Below are 16,543 nucleotides of genomic sequence, written 5' to 3'. Positions count from 1 at the left end.
ATATTAGCTTAAGCCTACATTCACACCTGAGCATTTCCAGCTCATAAAATGCCTGTTAAACGCCCCAGAAAAACCTGAAAAAATGCCCAACAAGCAAAATACCATTTATTTCAATGGCACCTGCTCACATCTGAGCGTTTTGTCAGCTGAAGCAAAATGCCTGAAAACGTACCGAGCTTCTTTGGGGCAGATTACAGGTATTTTTCTGCCTTTTACATTGGTGACCTGAACAAAATCGCGACAAAATTGCCATAAAAATGCACGACTTTGAAACTCTCAGGTTTGAATGCAGTCTAAATTGATGAAGTAATTCGATTTTTTAAATTTTTTTTATTGGGTATGTTTTATAGCAGACTGCAAAAAAAAAATATTTATTTTTTTTTTCAAAATTGTTGGTTTTTTTTTTTTGTTTATATGGCAAAAAAGAAAAACCATAGAGGTCATCAAATACTACCAAAAGAAAGCTCTATTTGTGAGCAAAAAAAGACATACATTTTATTTGGGTACAGCATTGCAGGACCGCGCAGTTGTCAGTTAACCACTTCAACGCCCTTCATGACCTGGCCAATTTTTGCGATAAGACACTGCATTATTTTAACTGACAATTTCGGGGTTGTGCGACGCTGTGCCCAAATAAAATTGATGTCCTTTCTTCCTCACAAATAGTGCTTTCTGTTGGTGGTATTTGATCACCCCTGCACTTTTTATTTTTTGTGCTATAAACAAAAAAAGACTGACAGTTTTTTTTTTTTTTTTTAAACAATATTTTTTACTTTCTGCTATAAAACATATCCAATAACAAAAATGTAAAATATCTAATTTCTTCACCAATTTAGGCCAATATAAATTCTACTACATAGTTTTGGTAAAAAAAAAAAAAAAAAAAAAATCACAATAAGCGTATATTGATTGATTGCGCAAAAGTTAGAGTCTACAAACTATGGGATATTTTTATGGCATTGTTTTTTTGTTTTGTTTTTTCTACTAGTAATGGTGGTGATCAGCAATTTTTTTAGCGGGACTGCGACATTGCAGCGGACAAATCTGACACCTGACACTTTTTTGGGAACCAGTGACATTATTACAGTGATCAGTGCTAAAAATATGCACGATTACTGTACTAATGACACCGGCAGGGAGGGGGTTAACACCAGGGACGATCAAAGGGTTAAATGTGTCCCTAGGGGATGCTTTCTGTGTGGGGGATGGATGGACTGGGGGAACACACAGGAACACAAGATCACTGTGTTTTTCCCTGTCAGAATGGCGATCTGCCTTGTTCACATAGGCAAGTCTCCGTTCTGCTCCTTTAGGGAAAGATCCGCCGGACCCGCTGATTGGCTTCCCCACTGGCCAATCAGCTCACGATCTACTGCATGAAATTACGTACAGATATGTAGCTTCGCACAATAGAGTCACCTTGCCACAGTATATCTGCGGTGGGCAGTCTAAGTAGTTAAACGCAAAAAATGACCTGGTCATGGGGGGGTAAACCTTCCAAAGCTGAAGTGGTTAAGGTTGTGCTGTAATGCCTGCATATGTAAGCAGGTGGAGCTGCAGGTGAAATTTAGAAATTGCAGCACATTGTTCAGATGACACCATGGTAACGTGAGAGGAGACATGTCTGTGTCAACACATAAAGAGGCAACATCAAACAAAGCATCTCTTCTGGTGACATCTTATGTGTTAAAGACAAAATATGAGATCCTCCTAATAAACCAATAAAAAGAAAAACTATTTGGGATATGTACATATGTAAAGGTACATTAACACAGAGTTGAAAGGAAATTCCAGTCTTCTGCTTCGGTTAGAATGTTGAAAGCTAGGAATTTTTGGCAGGTTTTTATTGTCGTGCCTTCATTGTAGAAGTTTTTTTGTAGTTGGTTGAAAAACCTTCTGTTCTTACTGTAAGACCTTGGGTTAATGCTTCTCATGAAAATTAAGCTTAGGCTGTCTTGCAGGCAGAGAGCGTGCGATATCTATCAAAATAAAATGAATTACTGAAAAGAGGTACATTCAATAACTTCATTATTAGAAAATGCAGAAAAAAAGCAGCTGTGTATTTGCTTTTAGGGAGGTCTCCTTTAAATATACCCTTCCACCCACTGTACCCATGGTGCTCCTATGGTAGAGTATGGACCATTCATAGGAATCAACTGGACCACAGAGCACATGCGTAGGCACAGAATCCATCAGGGCTTATTTTCTTGTAAGGGTTTTGCAAGGGTTGATGAAGAATTTGTTGGTGGGGATAACGTTTAAGTGTTTGTGAGCGCTAACCTTGTAAAACTTTCATTCGGTTTAAAATAGAAAACGTAAGTCAAAACATTTGTGTATAGATAAAAATAAAATAAAAAATTATAAATATTTATTTGTTTTGCTATAAGTGAACACATAATCTCTGTTCTCAGCTGCATAAGGGTCCTTTCACACGGGCCGGATCAGTTCTGATCGGCCCCGTGGATATCCGTTTGCTCAGCGGGGATCGCTCCGTCGATCCCCGCTGAGCAGGGAGATGACAGGTCCGTCTCTGCACACTGCGCAGGGACGGACCTGTCACAGCGCCGCTCTCCCCTATGGGAGAACGGATGACGACGGACCGCAGTGCCCGTCGTCACCCGATCCGATCCGCAGACGGATGGAAAAATAGCTTTTTCCTCCGTTACACTTTTTCGGATCGGAGCGGGTCGGATGTCAGCGGACTTGTCACCGCTGACATCCGACGCTCCATAGAGCTCTATGGAGCACCCGTTCAGGTACGCCTGAAAAACTGACAGGCGGGCCTGAACGGGACGTCAGTGTGAAAGGGGCCTAAGGAGTTTAGAGTGGTGGGGGTGGAGAAATAGCAGTACACCGATGTTCCCAGTGAATGGCTATGCAGGGGGGTGTATCAGCACAAGCCTGATCATTGGAGGACAGGCAGGCTATTCTATTTTTTTTTATAGGAAAGCAGAGAGACTGGCAGGAACACCAGGTATTTCACACAAAGGAAGCAATACAAAGGGAACAAGATACTTTTTAACACAAGTACATGGTACAACAGACACATATCATGAATATGAAATGTTGGGCTAGCAAGTATTTAGGTGGCTATGATAAAAGGGGGGGAGGCGGTATATTTAAAGGACAGCTTCACTAAAATCAGTCTTATGCCCTGTACACATGGTCGGACGGAAATTGTGTTGTCAGAAAATTCGATCGTGTGTGGGCTCAATCAAACTTTTTCCGTTGCAATTTCCACACACAAAGTTTGAGAGCAGGATCTAAAATTTTCCAACAACAAAATCCAATTGTTTAAATTCCGATCGTGTGTAGACAATTCAAGGACAAAGTGTCACGCATGCTCAGAATAAATTATGAGATGAAAGCTATTGGCTACTTGCCCGTTTATAGTCCCGTTGTACGTAATCTACATTCCTTCGTTCAGACGACTGGATTTTCCGACAACTTTGTGTGACAGTGTGTATGCTACACAAGCTTGGGCCAAAATCCGTCTGAAAAAATCCAACGGATTTTGTCGTCGGAAATTCCGACTGTATGTATAGGGCATAATACTGTAAATCTCCTCCTGATAATCTTATGGCTACTTTTTAATGACACTGATCTGAATAGTTATCGCTGAATAGATCTCCCATTTCTGTATAATTCAAGTTTGTTTAATTACCTTCATTAAATGACACACACTTTCAAAGCATGCCCCTCAGTAGATCATGTTTAACATTAAAAATTCATGCTTATAGAGAATGACTCTCTGCACAGTTGGAGTTTTTGAGCAGCGTGCTTAACTATCTTTGCCAATATATTCCTAATGTTGCCAACATGTACACTATCCCAGAGGATTTATGCTGCTGAATCTACTATTTGCAAATGTAAAAACATTTAATCTTGTGTCTTTAGAGACTTTTTTTCCCCCATGTGCATTTTTCTAAATATTTATATGAGAAAGCTGACTTATATTACATAGTGCCGACTGTGAAAAATAGGGTATGGGTATGCATTGTTCAGGAAAGATTCTTTGTTTCCCAGATTAATCTTCACTACAAAAGCAACTGTTAGAATTCCCAATTTCATACACTTCTGCTATATTATTGGATGAAAAAAAAAAAAAAGAACTCTCACAAAAAAGAACAAATGTAACGTAGTCATGGAAATAGTGTAATATGTATCATGATCTCAGCCAGTAACATTATAATTGTTATTGGTAGCTATGCCTGCTCTACTATATGATTTAATACTATATTATGATGATGCTCAAATAGGGTACATTACAACTGAAATACAGGTTCTGTAGCTATTTTAATGCAATCTATTTTTTTAAATAAATGCATTTACCGTATATTAAATTTGTGCTTCCGATAATGTTTTGTTATGGTGGTCACCAAAGGAAAAGCCACTGCTACCATGAACACATATACTGTAGCCTCTCATGTGCCTTACCTTCCAACCAGGATTTTCACTACTTGAAGCTGCTGTGCATGCGGACACTTGAAAGAAGTCTCCTATGACATTTTATCTATATGCTTATCACTGTGCATTTCCACTATAGAAGCTATTGGTTGCCCTTTCCAGCACAAATGATAGGCTCTTAAACGTCAGCTCTACCCAAAAGTTACAGTACAGTTTTGGGTTGGCAATGGTAGGTTAAATCTCCACCTTATTGCCTAAAATTTTTAGAGATTAGAACGCAATCATTTTTGCACACTTTTAGCCCTCTAGCCTCCACCATAAAGTCATAACACAGATTCTTCACGTTACTTCAGTTGGATTCCCCAACTATTAGTTAATTCTCTAGTATCATAGATCCATTGGTGGAGCATGTCACACCATTATCAGGCTTTGCAGTGGCCAAAGTAATTTGGCACAAATATGAACTCTGGTTATAGTATCTCACCAATGATGTCTCCAAAAACTAGTTACATATTTAGTCTGGTTAAAATAAAAAAAAAGACAAGTCCATCAAGTTCAACCAATAGAAGGGGGGGGGGGGGGGGGAGTGTATGCAATCCTAAACCCACAGTTGAGCCAGAGGAAGGCAAAAAAATAAAAAACACAATAAAAGCATGATCCAATTTGCTGCAGCAGGGGAAAAAATCCTTCTTGATCCCCTAAGGCAATCAGATGTTCCCTGGATCAACTTTACCTTTAAATGTTAGTACCCAGTTATATTATGTGTATCTAGGAAAGAATCTAGGCATTTCTTAAAACAATCTACTGAGCTGGCCAGAACCACCTTTGGAGGGAGTCTATTCCATTTTCCCAGCTCTTACTGTGAAGAATCCTTTCCATATATTCCTCCAGGTGTAAAGAGTGCCCCCTTGTCCTTGGTGATGACCTGAAGGTGAATTACTCAACACCAAGTTCACTATATGGACCACTTATGTATTTATACATGTTGATAATATCCCCCCTTAATCTCTTCTCAAGAGAGATTACATTCAGTTCCTCTAATCTTTCCTCATAGCAGAGTTCCTCCATGTCTCTTATCAGTTTGGTTGCCCTTCTCTGCACTTCCTCCGGTCCCCCAATATCCTCTTTATGAACTGGTGCCCAAAACTGAACTGCATATTCCAGATGAGATATTACTAATGATTTGTACAGGAGCAAAATTATATCTCTCTCTCAGGAGTCCATACCTCTCTTAATGCAAGAAAGGATTTTGCTCGCTTTGGAAACTGCAGCTCGTCATTGCATGCTATTAAACCTATGATCTACCAGAACACCCAGATCCTTCACCACTGATTCCCCAGCTGTACTCCCCTAGTATGTATGCTGCATGCATGTGCATAACTTTACATTTATCCACATTAAACCTCATTTGCCACATAGTTGCCCAATTAAACAGTGCATTGAGGTTGGAGACATCCTATAAGGTCCTAAATTCTAAAGGTTTTTTTTACCTAAATGCATTCTATGCATTAAGGTAAAAACATTCAGTGTAACAGAATCCCCAGGCTCCTATTTATATTATCAATCCAGCACTGTGCATGAGAGCTGCAGCTCGCCAGACTCTGTCCCTCCTCTCTGGGCCTATTGATAGCAGCAGGGGCCTTTGGCCTTTCGCTGCTGTCAACCAAATGCTGTGTCAATAGATGCAGACAGGGTGGCTCGGGCTAGCAATAGGAAAAGAAAATGCCACTCCAGGTGAGTGATGAAACCAGGTAGGCTGAGGAATGGACTCCTCCCAGGGGTGCTAGCCTCGGCTCGCCAGCCATGCAATTTGGATAATAGGAATGGATGGCTGCACACCTAGGTAGTGATGAAGCTCTTTATTGTAAAATCCGTAACACGAATAATATCACAGGACAGGCAAGCAGGTACAGGTAGATGCATTTCACACAGTGATGCTGCGCTTATGGGGGCACGTACCGAAGAGGAGGAGCCAGGAGCAGCATCCTGGGACCCCACAAGAAAATGAGACTGCTCTGTGCAAAACCAGTGCACAGAGCAGGTAAGCATGACATGTTTATTATTTATTTAAAAAAAATAAACCTTTAAGATCACTTTAAGTTTGCCAGAAACCAGAAAATAATATATCAGTTTTGGGTGGGGTTGACTTTTAATATTTGCTTTTGGTTAGGCCCACAAAGTCATCATCTAAGTCCACAGCTGCATGTGGTTATTTTTCAAACAACAAGCCAAAGACTTTTATTACAGAGTTCTATACAACATAGACCCCATACGGTAACCCGCTGTTTAGTCAGGCAGCCAAGAATAATAAGGCATTATGCTATTTTCTTGAGGAACACATAACATGAGCTGACAAGAACAAGCACCATGTGCACTTACAACAACTTTCACTGATGTACTGCACATTGTTTATGACAGTGCAATGACCTTATGTTCATGGCAGCCACCCAACATTTTGGTTATGATAATATTCTGCTCACAGTGCCACTGAAGTGTCCAATTCTTTATGTGTTTGTCACAAGTTTAGACTGTTAAACATGAAACATAGATGGTGTATGTGACATGCTGTACACACCTGGTTTCTTTTAGGCCTTCTTTCTGGATGACTTCCAAGATCTGTTTTGCAGTCATTGGTGAATTGGGATGTTTTTCTAAAGCCTGAAGGATAAAAGAAAATTACAGTTAGTAACTGGAATTCTGATCATAAAGGTTGAACACCCCAATGCTTTAGACAATGTACAAGTGTTTAAAGCAAACCTATGTTATAATTCAGCAATATAAAATGTAACATTGAAAAATAAGTAGGCAACTGTAGATGCCAAAATGTACAACTATCAATCTTTAAGAGTATTGATGGAGCACCAAAGCCCAAGGAGCACCATCTGACATGGTACCTTTCTGGATTTGAGGTTGTAGCTCTGACAAGCACCCCCCCCCCCCCCCTTCCCTCCAATCAATGCAACATGCCTTGCTAGCCAATAGAGCATGGGAGCTCAACCTGTGGCACTCCAGCTGTTGTAGCATTACAAGTCCCATGAGACATTGCAAGGCTGACAGGTACAAGCATGGCTCCCAAAGGCAGAGGCATGATGGGTCGTTTCGCAATAGCTGGAGGGCCACAGGTTGAGCACCCATGCAATAGAGAGTTTATGTTGTGTACTGGCATACAGAGCTTCAACCTAAGAGATCCTGGTTGATATTTGCCTATTATGCATTTTGTAATCTAGGTCTCTTAGGGTGTATAGAAGTCTGGTAAATATACTCACTTAATGGTGCAATATTGTAAATGGTATTTTTTTTTTAAACAGATAAAGGTTTTATTGAGTTTGTACAAATAAGCCAACAATCAACAGTTGCACATATCCATGTAGGACAAATTTTAGGGTTTACAGCAGGGGTGCCCAACTTTTTGAAGAGCGAGGGCCACTTAAGCGAATTGGTAACTGGTCTTGGGCCACAATGAGCGGAGTGGGAGGATGACAGGTTCATGTCCACGGACACAGCCCACTCTACTCTATGGGCCCTCTGAACCAATCCGATTCGCCCAGATGGAAGGGGCATATCCCTTTCTATTTCTTTTAGGTAGGCCGTTTACATCTGCTGCTCCATAGAGGTGAATAGTAAGTCTGATTGGGTCGGACCAATCACGTGAAAGGGGCCTAAGACTGCTTTCACACTGATGCGCTGAGATTTGCCCAAACCGCGGGTGCAGCGCAGTGAACCTGTGAATTTTCTGCAGGTTAGCTGCACTTTGCCGTAAACTTCTATTATATCCTGCAGGCGTGGCAAACTTTCTGAAGGCGCAACAAACCCGCAGGTAATAACAGAAGTCTATGGCTCAATGCAGGTAACCCGCAGCTACACTGCACCTGCGTATCAGTTTGTCACACTGACCACACCACACAGACCATGTTCCTGCCTACTACCAAGACCAATATTTTGCCATTGCTGACAATATCTCTCCCTGGACTGTATATGCACAGTATCCCTGCCTGCTGCCTGTACTGACTATGGACAGTATTCCTGCCTGTTGCCTGGACAATTGTGCTCGCTGTTGCTAAACAAGTCACGGCCTGCTGCCTGGACCAGTGCCATCATCCTGTCGGCCACTGCGCTACTAAAACCACAGGTAATCTTTTGTTTACCTTATTTTCAGTACATGAGATGTGACATAGTTACATAGTTAGTTAGTCAGATTGAAAAAAGACACAAGTCCATCCAGTTCAACCACCAAAAAAAAAAAATATATATATTTTATATATATATATATATATATATATATATATATATATATATATATATATATAATAATAATAATAATAATAATATACAATCCCATATACCCAATTCTATAACCACAGTTGATCCAGAGGAAGGCAAAAAACCCCAGCAGAACATGATCCAATTTGCTAAAGCAGGGGAAAAAATTCCTTCCTGATTCCCCGAGAGGCAATCGGATTTTCCCCGGATCAACTTTACCTATAAATGTTAGTACCCATTTATATTATGTACATTTAGGAAATAATCCAGGCCTTTCTTGAAGATGTGATTTTTTTATGATTTGCACCATAGCTTGTAGACTTAATAACTTTCACACAGATCAAACAAAATCCACTAATTTGGGTTATTTTTACCAAAAAGATATGTAGCAGTATAAATTGTGGGCAAAAAATGATGAAGAAAAATTACTAGATTTTAAAAGTTTTATTACAGAAACAAACGAAGAGAAAATGTATTTATTTTTATTTTTTTTAAATTTTCTGTCTTTTGAGGTGATCAAATACTACCAAAAGAAAGCTCTATTTGTATAAAAGAAAGGACAAAAACATGCATTTAGGTACAGTGTTGCATGACTGAGTAATTGTCAAAGTGTGAGAGCGTTGAAAGCTGAAAATTGGTCTGGGCAGGAGGGGGGTTTAAGTGCCCAGTAAGCAAGTGGTTAAGTATGGATAGTGCATTGTCACTCTTTTTTTGTTTATAGCGCAAAAAAATAAAAACCACAGTGGTGATCAAATACCACCAAAAGAAAGCGCTATTTGTGAGGGGAGGGGGGGGGGACTACATCAGTTTTATTTGGGTACAGCGTCGCACAACCGTGCAATTGTCAGTTAAGATAATGCAGTGCCATATCACAAAAATGGCCTGGTCATGAAAGGGGTAAAACCTTCCAGGGCTGAAGTGGTTAAAGAGTAATTCCACTTTTGTTGATAAAATAAAAAAAAACCTCTGGGTGATCTATGTACATTGCAAGGATTTTAACAAACATTGTTTCAAGTTCCAACCTATTGTTATTCTGAAGAATTAGCAGTTTGTGTCCATGAGTAAATCTGTAACTGAGTTTTATTAAAAATTACCTTTGCTTTTCTATATGCAGCTCTGTCATTTTCTGTAAAATACAATGCAATATCGCAACCTGGATGCCTTCTGTACACAGATAGTGTACGATAGGCCCCTCCCAGCAATTTAATTTCCTGTTGTGTGATTGGCTTACTGATTTGCCCAGAAGTCTGCAGTAAGATACAAATCAGATTTTGGGCATTCCCTGCAAGAAAAATTTCATTTTTGGTGAGGTTCTCACAAAAGGAAATCATGTTTAAAGGGATAGAGACCTTGCCGCTTTCCTAATTAGAGCTCTGCAAGTTATCCAGTCAATTGGCAATTTTAAAATCATTCCCATTCAATACGACTTGTGTCACCATTGTATATTTTCTATTATATATTTTTTTAACACCAAAGTGGAGTTACCCTTTAACCACTTGCGGACCGCCCTCTGACGATATACATCGCTAATTTACATTAAAAATCATAATTAAAAACCCTGGTATTTTTTTCAGCGGCGGGCGGTCCACTTTAAGATTAAAGTGGTCTCTGTGGCGGATTTGCCGCGAGATCACTTTTATAGGGGACAGGAGAGGTGTCCCTTCCCGCCACGTCTCGGTCGCCTCTGCTTACTGGAGCCGTCGGTAATAGTGGAGACGATCTGATGCTTTTCCCTGATGAGCAGGAAGTCGAGGGAGGAGATTTAAAAAAGGGACAATTTTTTTTTCTTAATTGAATTTTTTTTTACATTATATATATATATATTTTTTTTTTTTTTTTTTTTTTTTGCTTTTAAAATGTAAATGTTAGATCTGAGGTCTTTTTGACCCCAGATCTAACATTAAAGAGGTCCTGTCATGATTTTTTTAATTTTACAAGGGATGTTTACATTCCTGCTGTGACAAAGTATTGCAATGACCATCATTTTATTCTGTAGGGTTTCTGAAAATTTATATTAGATGGATAGATATATATATATATATATATATATATATATCTATCTCCAAGTAGATTTCTAGTTAAAAAAAAATAAAAAATAAAAATCGGTCCCTAAGTGGATAAGGCATATATTGTTTTCATTTATCTTTGTTCTATTTATTGCACTTTCTGGAAAGTTTCTTCATTTACAAAAACGCTTTGTTGCATTATTTTAAAAGCATTCCTTTGTATCTGCTGGTAGCTGCTTCTGTCACTTCTGAAAAATGGCAAAATAATTCAAAGCGTACAGGGCTTTACTGAGTTCAGACTTTGTGAACTCACTTTCCAGCTAATATTTATTTTAATTTAATCCACGCATTTCTACAGCAGCCAGACACCAGAAAGGCCAATTTTGGATAAAAGTCAGTTAACCTAACAATGTGATTTTACAGAAGCATGTCTCAATCGCAGCCGCACAGACGCATTACATTCTATAACAAATTTTGTAAGAAAGATGCCAATTAACATGTGTTTTTGGATTATGGGCTGGAACTTACATAAATGTGTAAAGATCATATGATCTCCAAGTAGATGGTGTCTTCTTTGGAATGGAGGTCAGAGTCCCCGATTTCCAGGGCTACAGTGCTTATTTCTAAGCCACCATACTGCCATAATATGCAACAACTCGAGTAACATGTTTTATACATTATTAATCCCCCTAAGGCAATGTCTGGTATACTCTATACTCTAATAACTAGCCATTGCTAATTTTTATTAATTAGCCATATAGACTAATTATATCTGGCTTCTGATATAAGCTACTGGATACGACCCTTTCTTGTATCATGGGGTTGGTGTGTAAACATAAATGGAGAAATTAGGAAGTACTGGTTACATTAACAAAAATTCCAGCTATCATTTTTTGGATCAGGTTGGAAAACGAAAATAAAAAATTGAAAAATTAAAGCAATTAATTAGGTATTTGCCAAGTGCAACCTCAACATATACATTATTATAATTATACAAGATTTATATTGTTCTAATGGTTTGTGCAGCGTTTTACAACATGAGGGCATACAGGGCTTAATTTGTTACTAAGTGGTTGTAAACTCTCATGTATACCCAATGACGTGATACCTTATGCAATACAGAGATGAAACAAATTCTCCTATGTAACTTATACCTGATCATTTACAGCCGTGTTTCCCCTATAGCCATTCAAAATGCAGAATTTACGCAGGATATCTCAGCTCTGAAAAGCAGGGGGTGGAAAACTGAAGTTACATGAATGAGGAGAGCTCTGAGAGCTGATTGGAGTGAAGAGACACACCTCCTTCCACACAGCACACAGTAACAGAGCTGAGGCTGTCAGTCTGCTGAAGGTCCCTCCCTTGTCCCCTTTTTTCTCTTGGTGTCAGGAAAACTTGTCAGAAGTGACTCATTCTGAACAAGCCAGCAGACAGAAATTACACTTCGTGCTCTGGATTGAGAGAAGTACACACTATAGAGGAATATGCTTTGTTCATATTTCATGTATGAGGTTTACAACCGCTTTAAAGAGAGCACTTAGTCCATCCAATTGTCCCCAGCACCCAATACTATGCTCACAGGTTTTATAAAACTAGGGACATGGCTATTACATTTTGCACATTGATTTAGCAGATAACATGGTTTTCAGGAAGGAAAAAATTAACCCAAAGGACGAAATCTCCTCCACAAGATAAAGATGATAAGCATGTCCATACACTTGTAACACCATAGGGAGGAAATGTTCACAAGAATATGAAAAACATCTAGATAGTACCCTTAGAAAACACAGAAATATAAAAAGGGTAGCAAGGACAATACTAGTTAACAAAGGATTGGCACTCAATACAGCGGATTCCAATTCTCCTGCAAGACATCATTCAAAAGCCACCATCTTGGAGTAGGAGAAGGAATGTCTGTTTGGGATGAAACTGCTGTAGGCACTTAAAACTTCTCATTCCTCCAAGTTTCAGAAACCCTTCAGAGAAGACTGAATACTAATGGATATACTGTGAGCTCAATGAATACCTGAAATTCTTACGGTTGTGTCTCACTTTAAATTTGAACAGTAAGAAGTTAATGCCACATAAAGGTCTTATCTAAGAAAGCAGGTTTTAGATTGAGTAATGAAGGGTCAAAACTTCTGTCAGTTTATTTTTTTGCCTTCTGTGTCCCATTGGGGAAATGTCCCTTCACTTCCTGTCCCATAGCCAAAACAGTGAGAGGAAATCTTTACAAATTCAGGGAGTCTCTTGGGGGATCTCCAGGTCACCAGAGCTAGTGACTACATTAAAATATTTCCCCTCTAGTACTTTTCTGGGGGCAACCCAAAATTTGGGATTTTCCTTTACTTACTTGCCGATAATGGTAAACAGGACAAATAGAGGAGGGTGAATCCCCTTAAATTGGCACAGATAGCAATAAAAATGACTGGCTCTATGCCTATGAGATAGGCGCTTTACCGCGTGATCAGCTGTGACCAATCATAGCTGTAACCAGGAAGTGCCGGTAAACAGCTTTCCTCGGTTTGCGCTGACAGGGAGAGCCGATCGGCGGCTCTCCTGTCAGAGGGGGTAGTCTGCGCATTGAACAGCGCATTGAACAGTGCATTATCAGCTCAGCTCCCATCAGAGGTGCCCACCACATCTGCCAATCAGATGCCAGTCAGTGCCCATGAAAATGCCAGTGCCCATCAGTAACACCTGTCAGTGCCCATCAGTAATGGCTGCAAGTGCCTCCTCATCAGGGCTGCCTATTAGTGCCCATCAGTGCCACCTATTTTCACCTATCAGTGGGCGTCATTGAAGGAGAAAACAAAATTTTACAACAAAGACTTTTTTTTTTTTTTTCAAAACTTTTTTTACTTTCCATTTGTGCCGCCTATCAGTGCTGCATATTAGTGTTGCCTCACCAGTGCCCATCAGTGAAGGAGAAAATAATTTTTTTATAATAAAAAACGAAGAAAAAAATTATTATTTTTTCAAAAATTTCGGTCTTTTTTACTTTTTTTTTTTTAGCAAAAAATAAAAACCCCAGAGGTCATCAAATACCACCAAAAAAAAGCTCTATTTGCGCCAACAGGCCCAACAACAGCAAGGGTCAACAGGCCTAACTTTCAGATTGTAGATGCAAGAACCCTGCAAAAGAAAGCTGCATCTGCAGAAGACTAGATGTCCACCGGGTAGAACTTTGAAAAGGTATAAACAGAGAACCAAGTGTTGGCCTTACGAAGCTGGGCTACAGGGTCCTGTTGCTGGAATTCCCAGGAAACTCCCACCGGCTTGGTGGGAATGTAAAAGCACAGGAGATCTCTCCATGAGAGTGTAAGCTCTAACGATCAGACATGTTCTGCATTGTGCGATGGTGGATTTGGAAGCAGGATACCCCTTGTGAGGTCCCGTAAATAGGACAAATAAGGAATCCATCTTCCTGATTGGAGCTGTTGCTTTGAGGTAGACTCTAATGAATCGGACTACATTCAGGCAATGAATGAGTGATTTCTTTGGATGCTTTGGAGCAGGGCATAAGGATGTCAGGGCTGTGTCTCCAATAAGGTGGAAGACGGATATCACCTTAGGAAGAAAGGATGGTCTTTGGCATAAAACGACCTTGTTACTGTAAGAACGAGTAACAGCTCCTTAACCCCTTTGCGACCGTGATATAGTCAAATGACGACTACAGCTTGGTAGCATTTTCCTGAGAGGCCATCACATGGTGTCCTCCCGTGCTCGTGCAGCCTGTTGCATGGCTCGGATTGAAGTGGCTGTGTCCACACCAAGCAAAGCAGTATTTCAATATACAATAGTAGATCTTTTTGAAAGTGGCTTTTTTTGCTTTTAGGAAGGCGGAAATTACAGACTGACCCCCCCCCCATCTCTTAAGACCTGGGCTTCAACAGCCATGTCGCTAAAGCCTGTGACTGAGAAACAGGATGGAATTGAGGGCCCTGAGATGGGGGTATAGATTAGCCTGAAATGAAACCAGAGGATTATCGAAGTATCAGATGCCAGCTCTAGAGGGTCCTGGCCACTAACAAGAGTAGTTTGATGTTAAAAGGTGAAGGCCATAATTTCTGGGGCCCCCATCTCTTATATATAAGGGTGAAGGGTCTCTTACCCTTGATCTAGGTGGTGGTGGCTGAGGTAATCCACTTTTCATTCGTACACTCCTAAGATGTGGACCGCAGAGATCTCTAAGCAGTGACTCTCTGTTTATGACATGCTTACTTTGCTTCCTTCAAGGCTGCTTGACTAAGTTCCAAGTGGTTGAGTTTTAGAACCAAGTTTGAAAAGTTTACGCTGTAAAGTGAATACATTCCAAAGATTGTCCTGGTTTTTATAGCGACAGTCAAAGATACAGAGTAAGCCTGTCTTATATGGCCACAATGCTGGGCCCTATATAGAGTCCAGGCTTCACCCTTCACAGTGGGCTTACCTCTAAATAGTATTTCAGGTTCTGGGTTCCATAGGAATGGACCACGGCCCTGGACCTGTAACAGCACCCTGTGGCTGACTACAGCCATTGCACAAAACGCAGAGGTGGCCTCTTTTGCAACATCCAGTGCCTGAAGCATCACTGAACCAGGAGGCACAGCTTGTGGCATTAGAGAACAGTGAATGAGTTGATTGAACAATCCAAAGATAAAATAATAAACTAGTTAAGCTAAGAGTGGTTTCTTTATAAAAGGAAAATATCCATCACCTTAGGCCACTATGAAAAAACTGAGGACTCACGGAGTGGAGTAGAGTTATAGGGGAGGCACCCTTGAGGCATGTCCTCAAAGCTTTGCCAGTGACTAATCACCTGAAGGAATAAGCCTATAACCCAAGGTCTATGAATAGTCAGCCTAGTATGTACGATCAAGATAAATAGACCATTTAATTTTTATTTTTATTTTAGAAAGGCAAATAAAAAAAAATGATTAGCCACAGTTAGTAGATTGATGATCTGGTGCAGACAATCAGATTCAAGCTTCAGATAACAAACGGTGGAACATTATGATTTCTATTCAGACATGCCACTCACAAGTAACATTTTTACAGTTAAAGTGGCTGTAAAGGTAAAAGGTTTTTTTACCTAAATGTATTCTCTGCATGCTGGGCAGCTCCCTCCTCCAGCCACCCCTCAAGTTTACCTGAGCCCGATTTCGATCCAGTGCTGCGCACAAGAACAGAATCTCTCTCTGCACTAAACAAAGAGGCAGCAGCCATTGGCTCCTGATGATGTCAATCACAGACTGCGAGGAGAGTGGGGGGCAGGGCTGAATGGTGCTGCAAGTCTATGGACACACACAGTGCAGCTCAGGATCGAGTCCGCTCAAGTGCCCCATTGCGAGTGGCTCACTATGGGGCACCTGGCTGGGGGTAGGAGCGCTGGCAGGCGGACCACCGCAGAATAGGGGGATCAGGGCTGCTCTGTGCAAATCAATTGCACGGAGCAGGCAAGTATGACAAAAATAGGTTTACAATCACTTAAATATATTTATTGAACAGATCAAATAGGGTAATATTTACACATATGATCAACTGTAGAATACTGCAAATGTGTTATTATTTCACAATGCATTATGAAACATCACAGAAAGGTGTAAAAATTAACATAGATTCCATTTTTTTCCCAGAATAGTCATTCTAGGATAAAGTCACGTTTCAAGTCAGAGTTTACACATTTGTTATCCAGTATAATTATGTCACAGTAAAATTACTATTTCTAGTCAACTGATATGGTAAACAAATAGAAAATATACAATTCAATACTAATCTCAGTATATTTAGAAGACGCAAAAGCAGAAAGGTCATGTTCCATCCTTTATTCTATAGGGCAAATTTTGTAAACGGGTACTCAGATGTCCCATTTATAAAAGAATGTGTGG

The 16,543-nt window shown here is 40.0% G+C and overlaps 1 protein-coding gene across 1 annotated transcript in view; it reads right to left on the bottom strand.

Moving 5' to 3' along the window:
• The window catches only part of ASXL3 (ASXL transcriptional regulator 3), a 192,495-nt gene that overhangs the window by 131,342 nt on the left and 44,610 nt on the right, over positions 1-16,543 (bottom strand). The window contains exons 2-3 of the mRNA XM_077492629.1: positions 6,983-7,065; positions 5,509-5,511 (exon numbers count right to left, since the gene is read on the bottom strand). Of these exons, the coding sequence (XP_077348755.1) occupies positions 5,509-5,511; positions 6,983-7,065 (86 nt within the window). The remainder of the gene's footprint in view (positions 1-5,508; positions 5,512-6,982; positions 7,066-16,543) is intronic.

Source organism: Lithobates pipiens, unplaced genomic scaffold (assembly GCF_037356315.1).
Source record: "Lithobates pipiens isolate NorthernLeopardFrog02 unplaced genomic scaffold, aLitPip1_a1.2 Scaffold_19, whole genome shotgun sequence".
NCBI lineage: Eukaryota > Metazoa > Chordata > Amphibia > Anura > Ranidae > Lithobates > Lithobates pipiens.
Note: the sequence above shows the minus strand (reverse complement) of the source record. Positions and strands in the feature narration are given on the sequence as shown.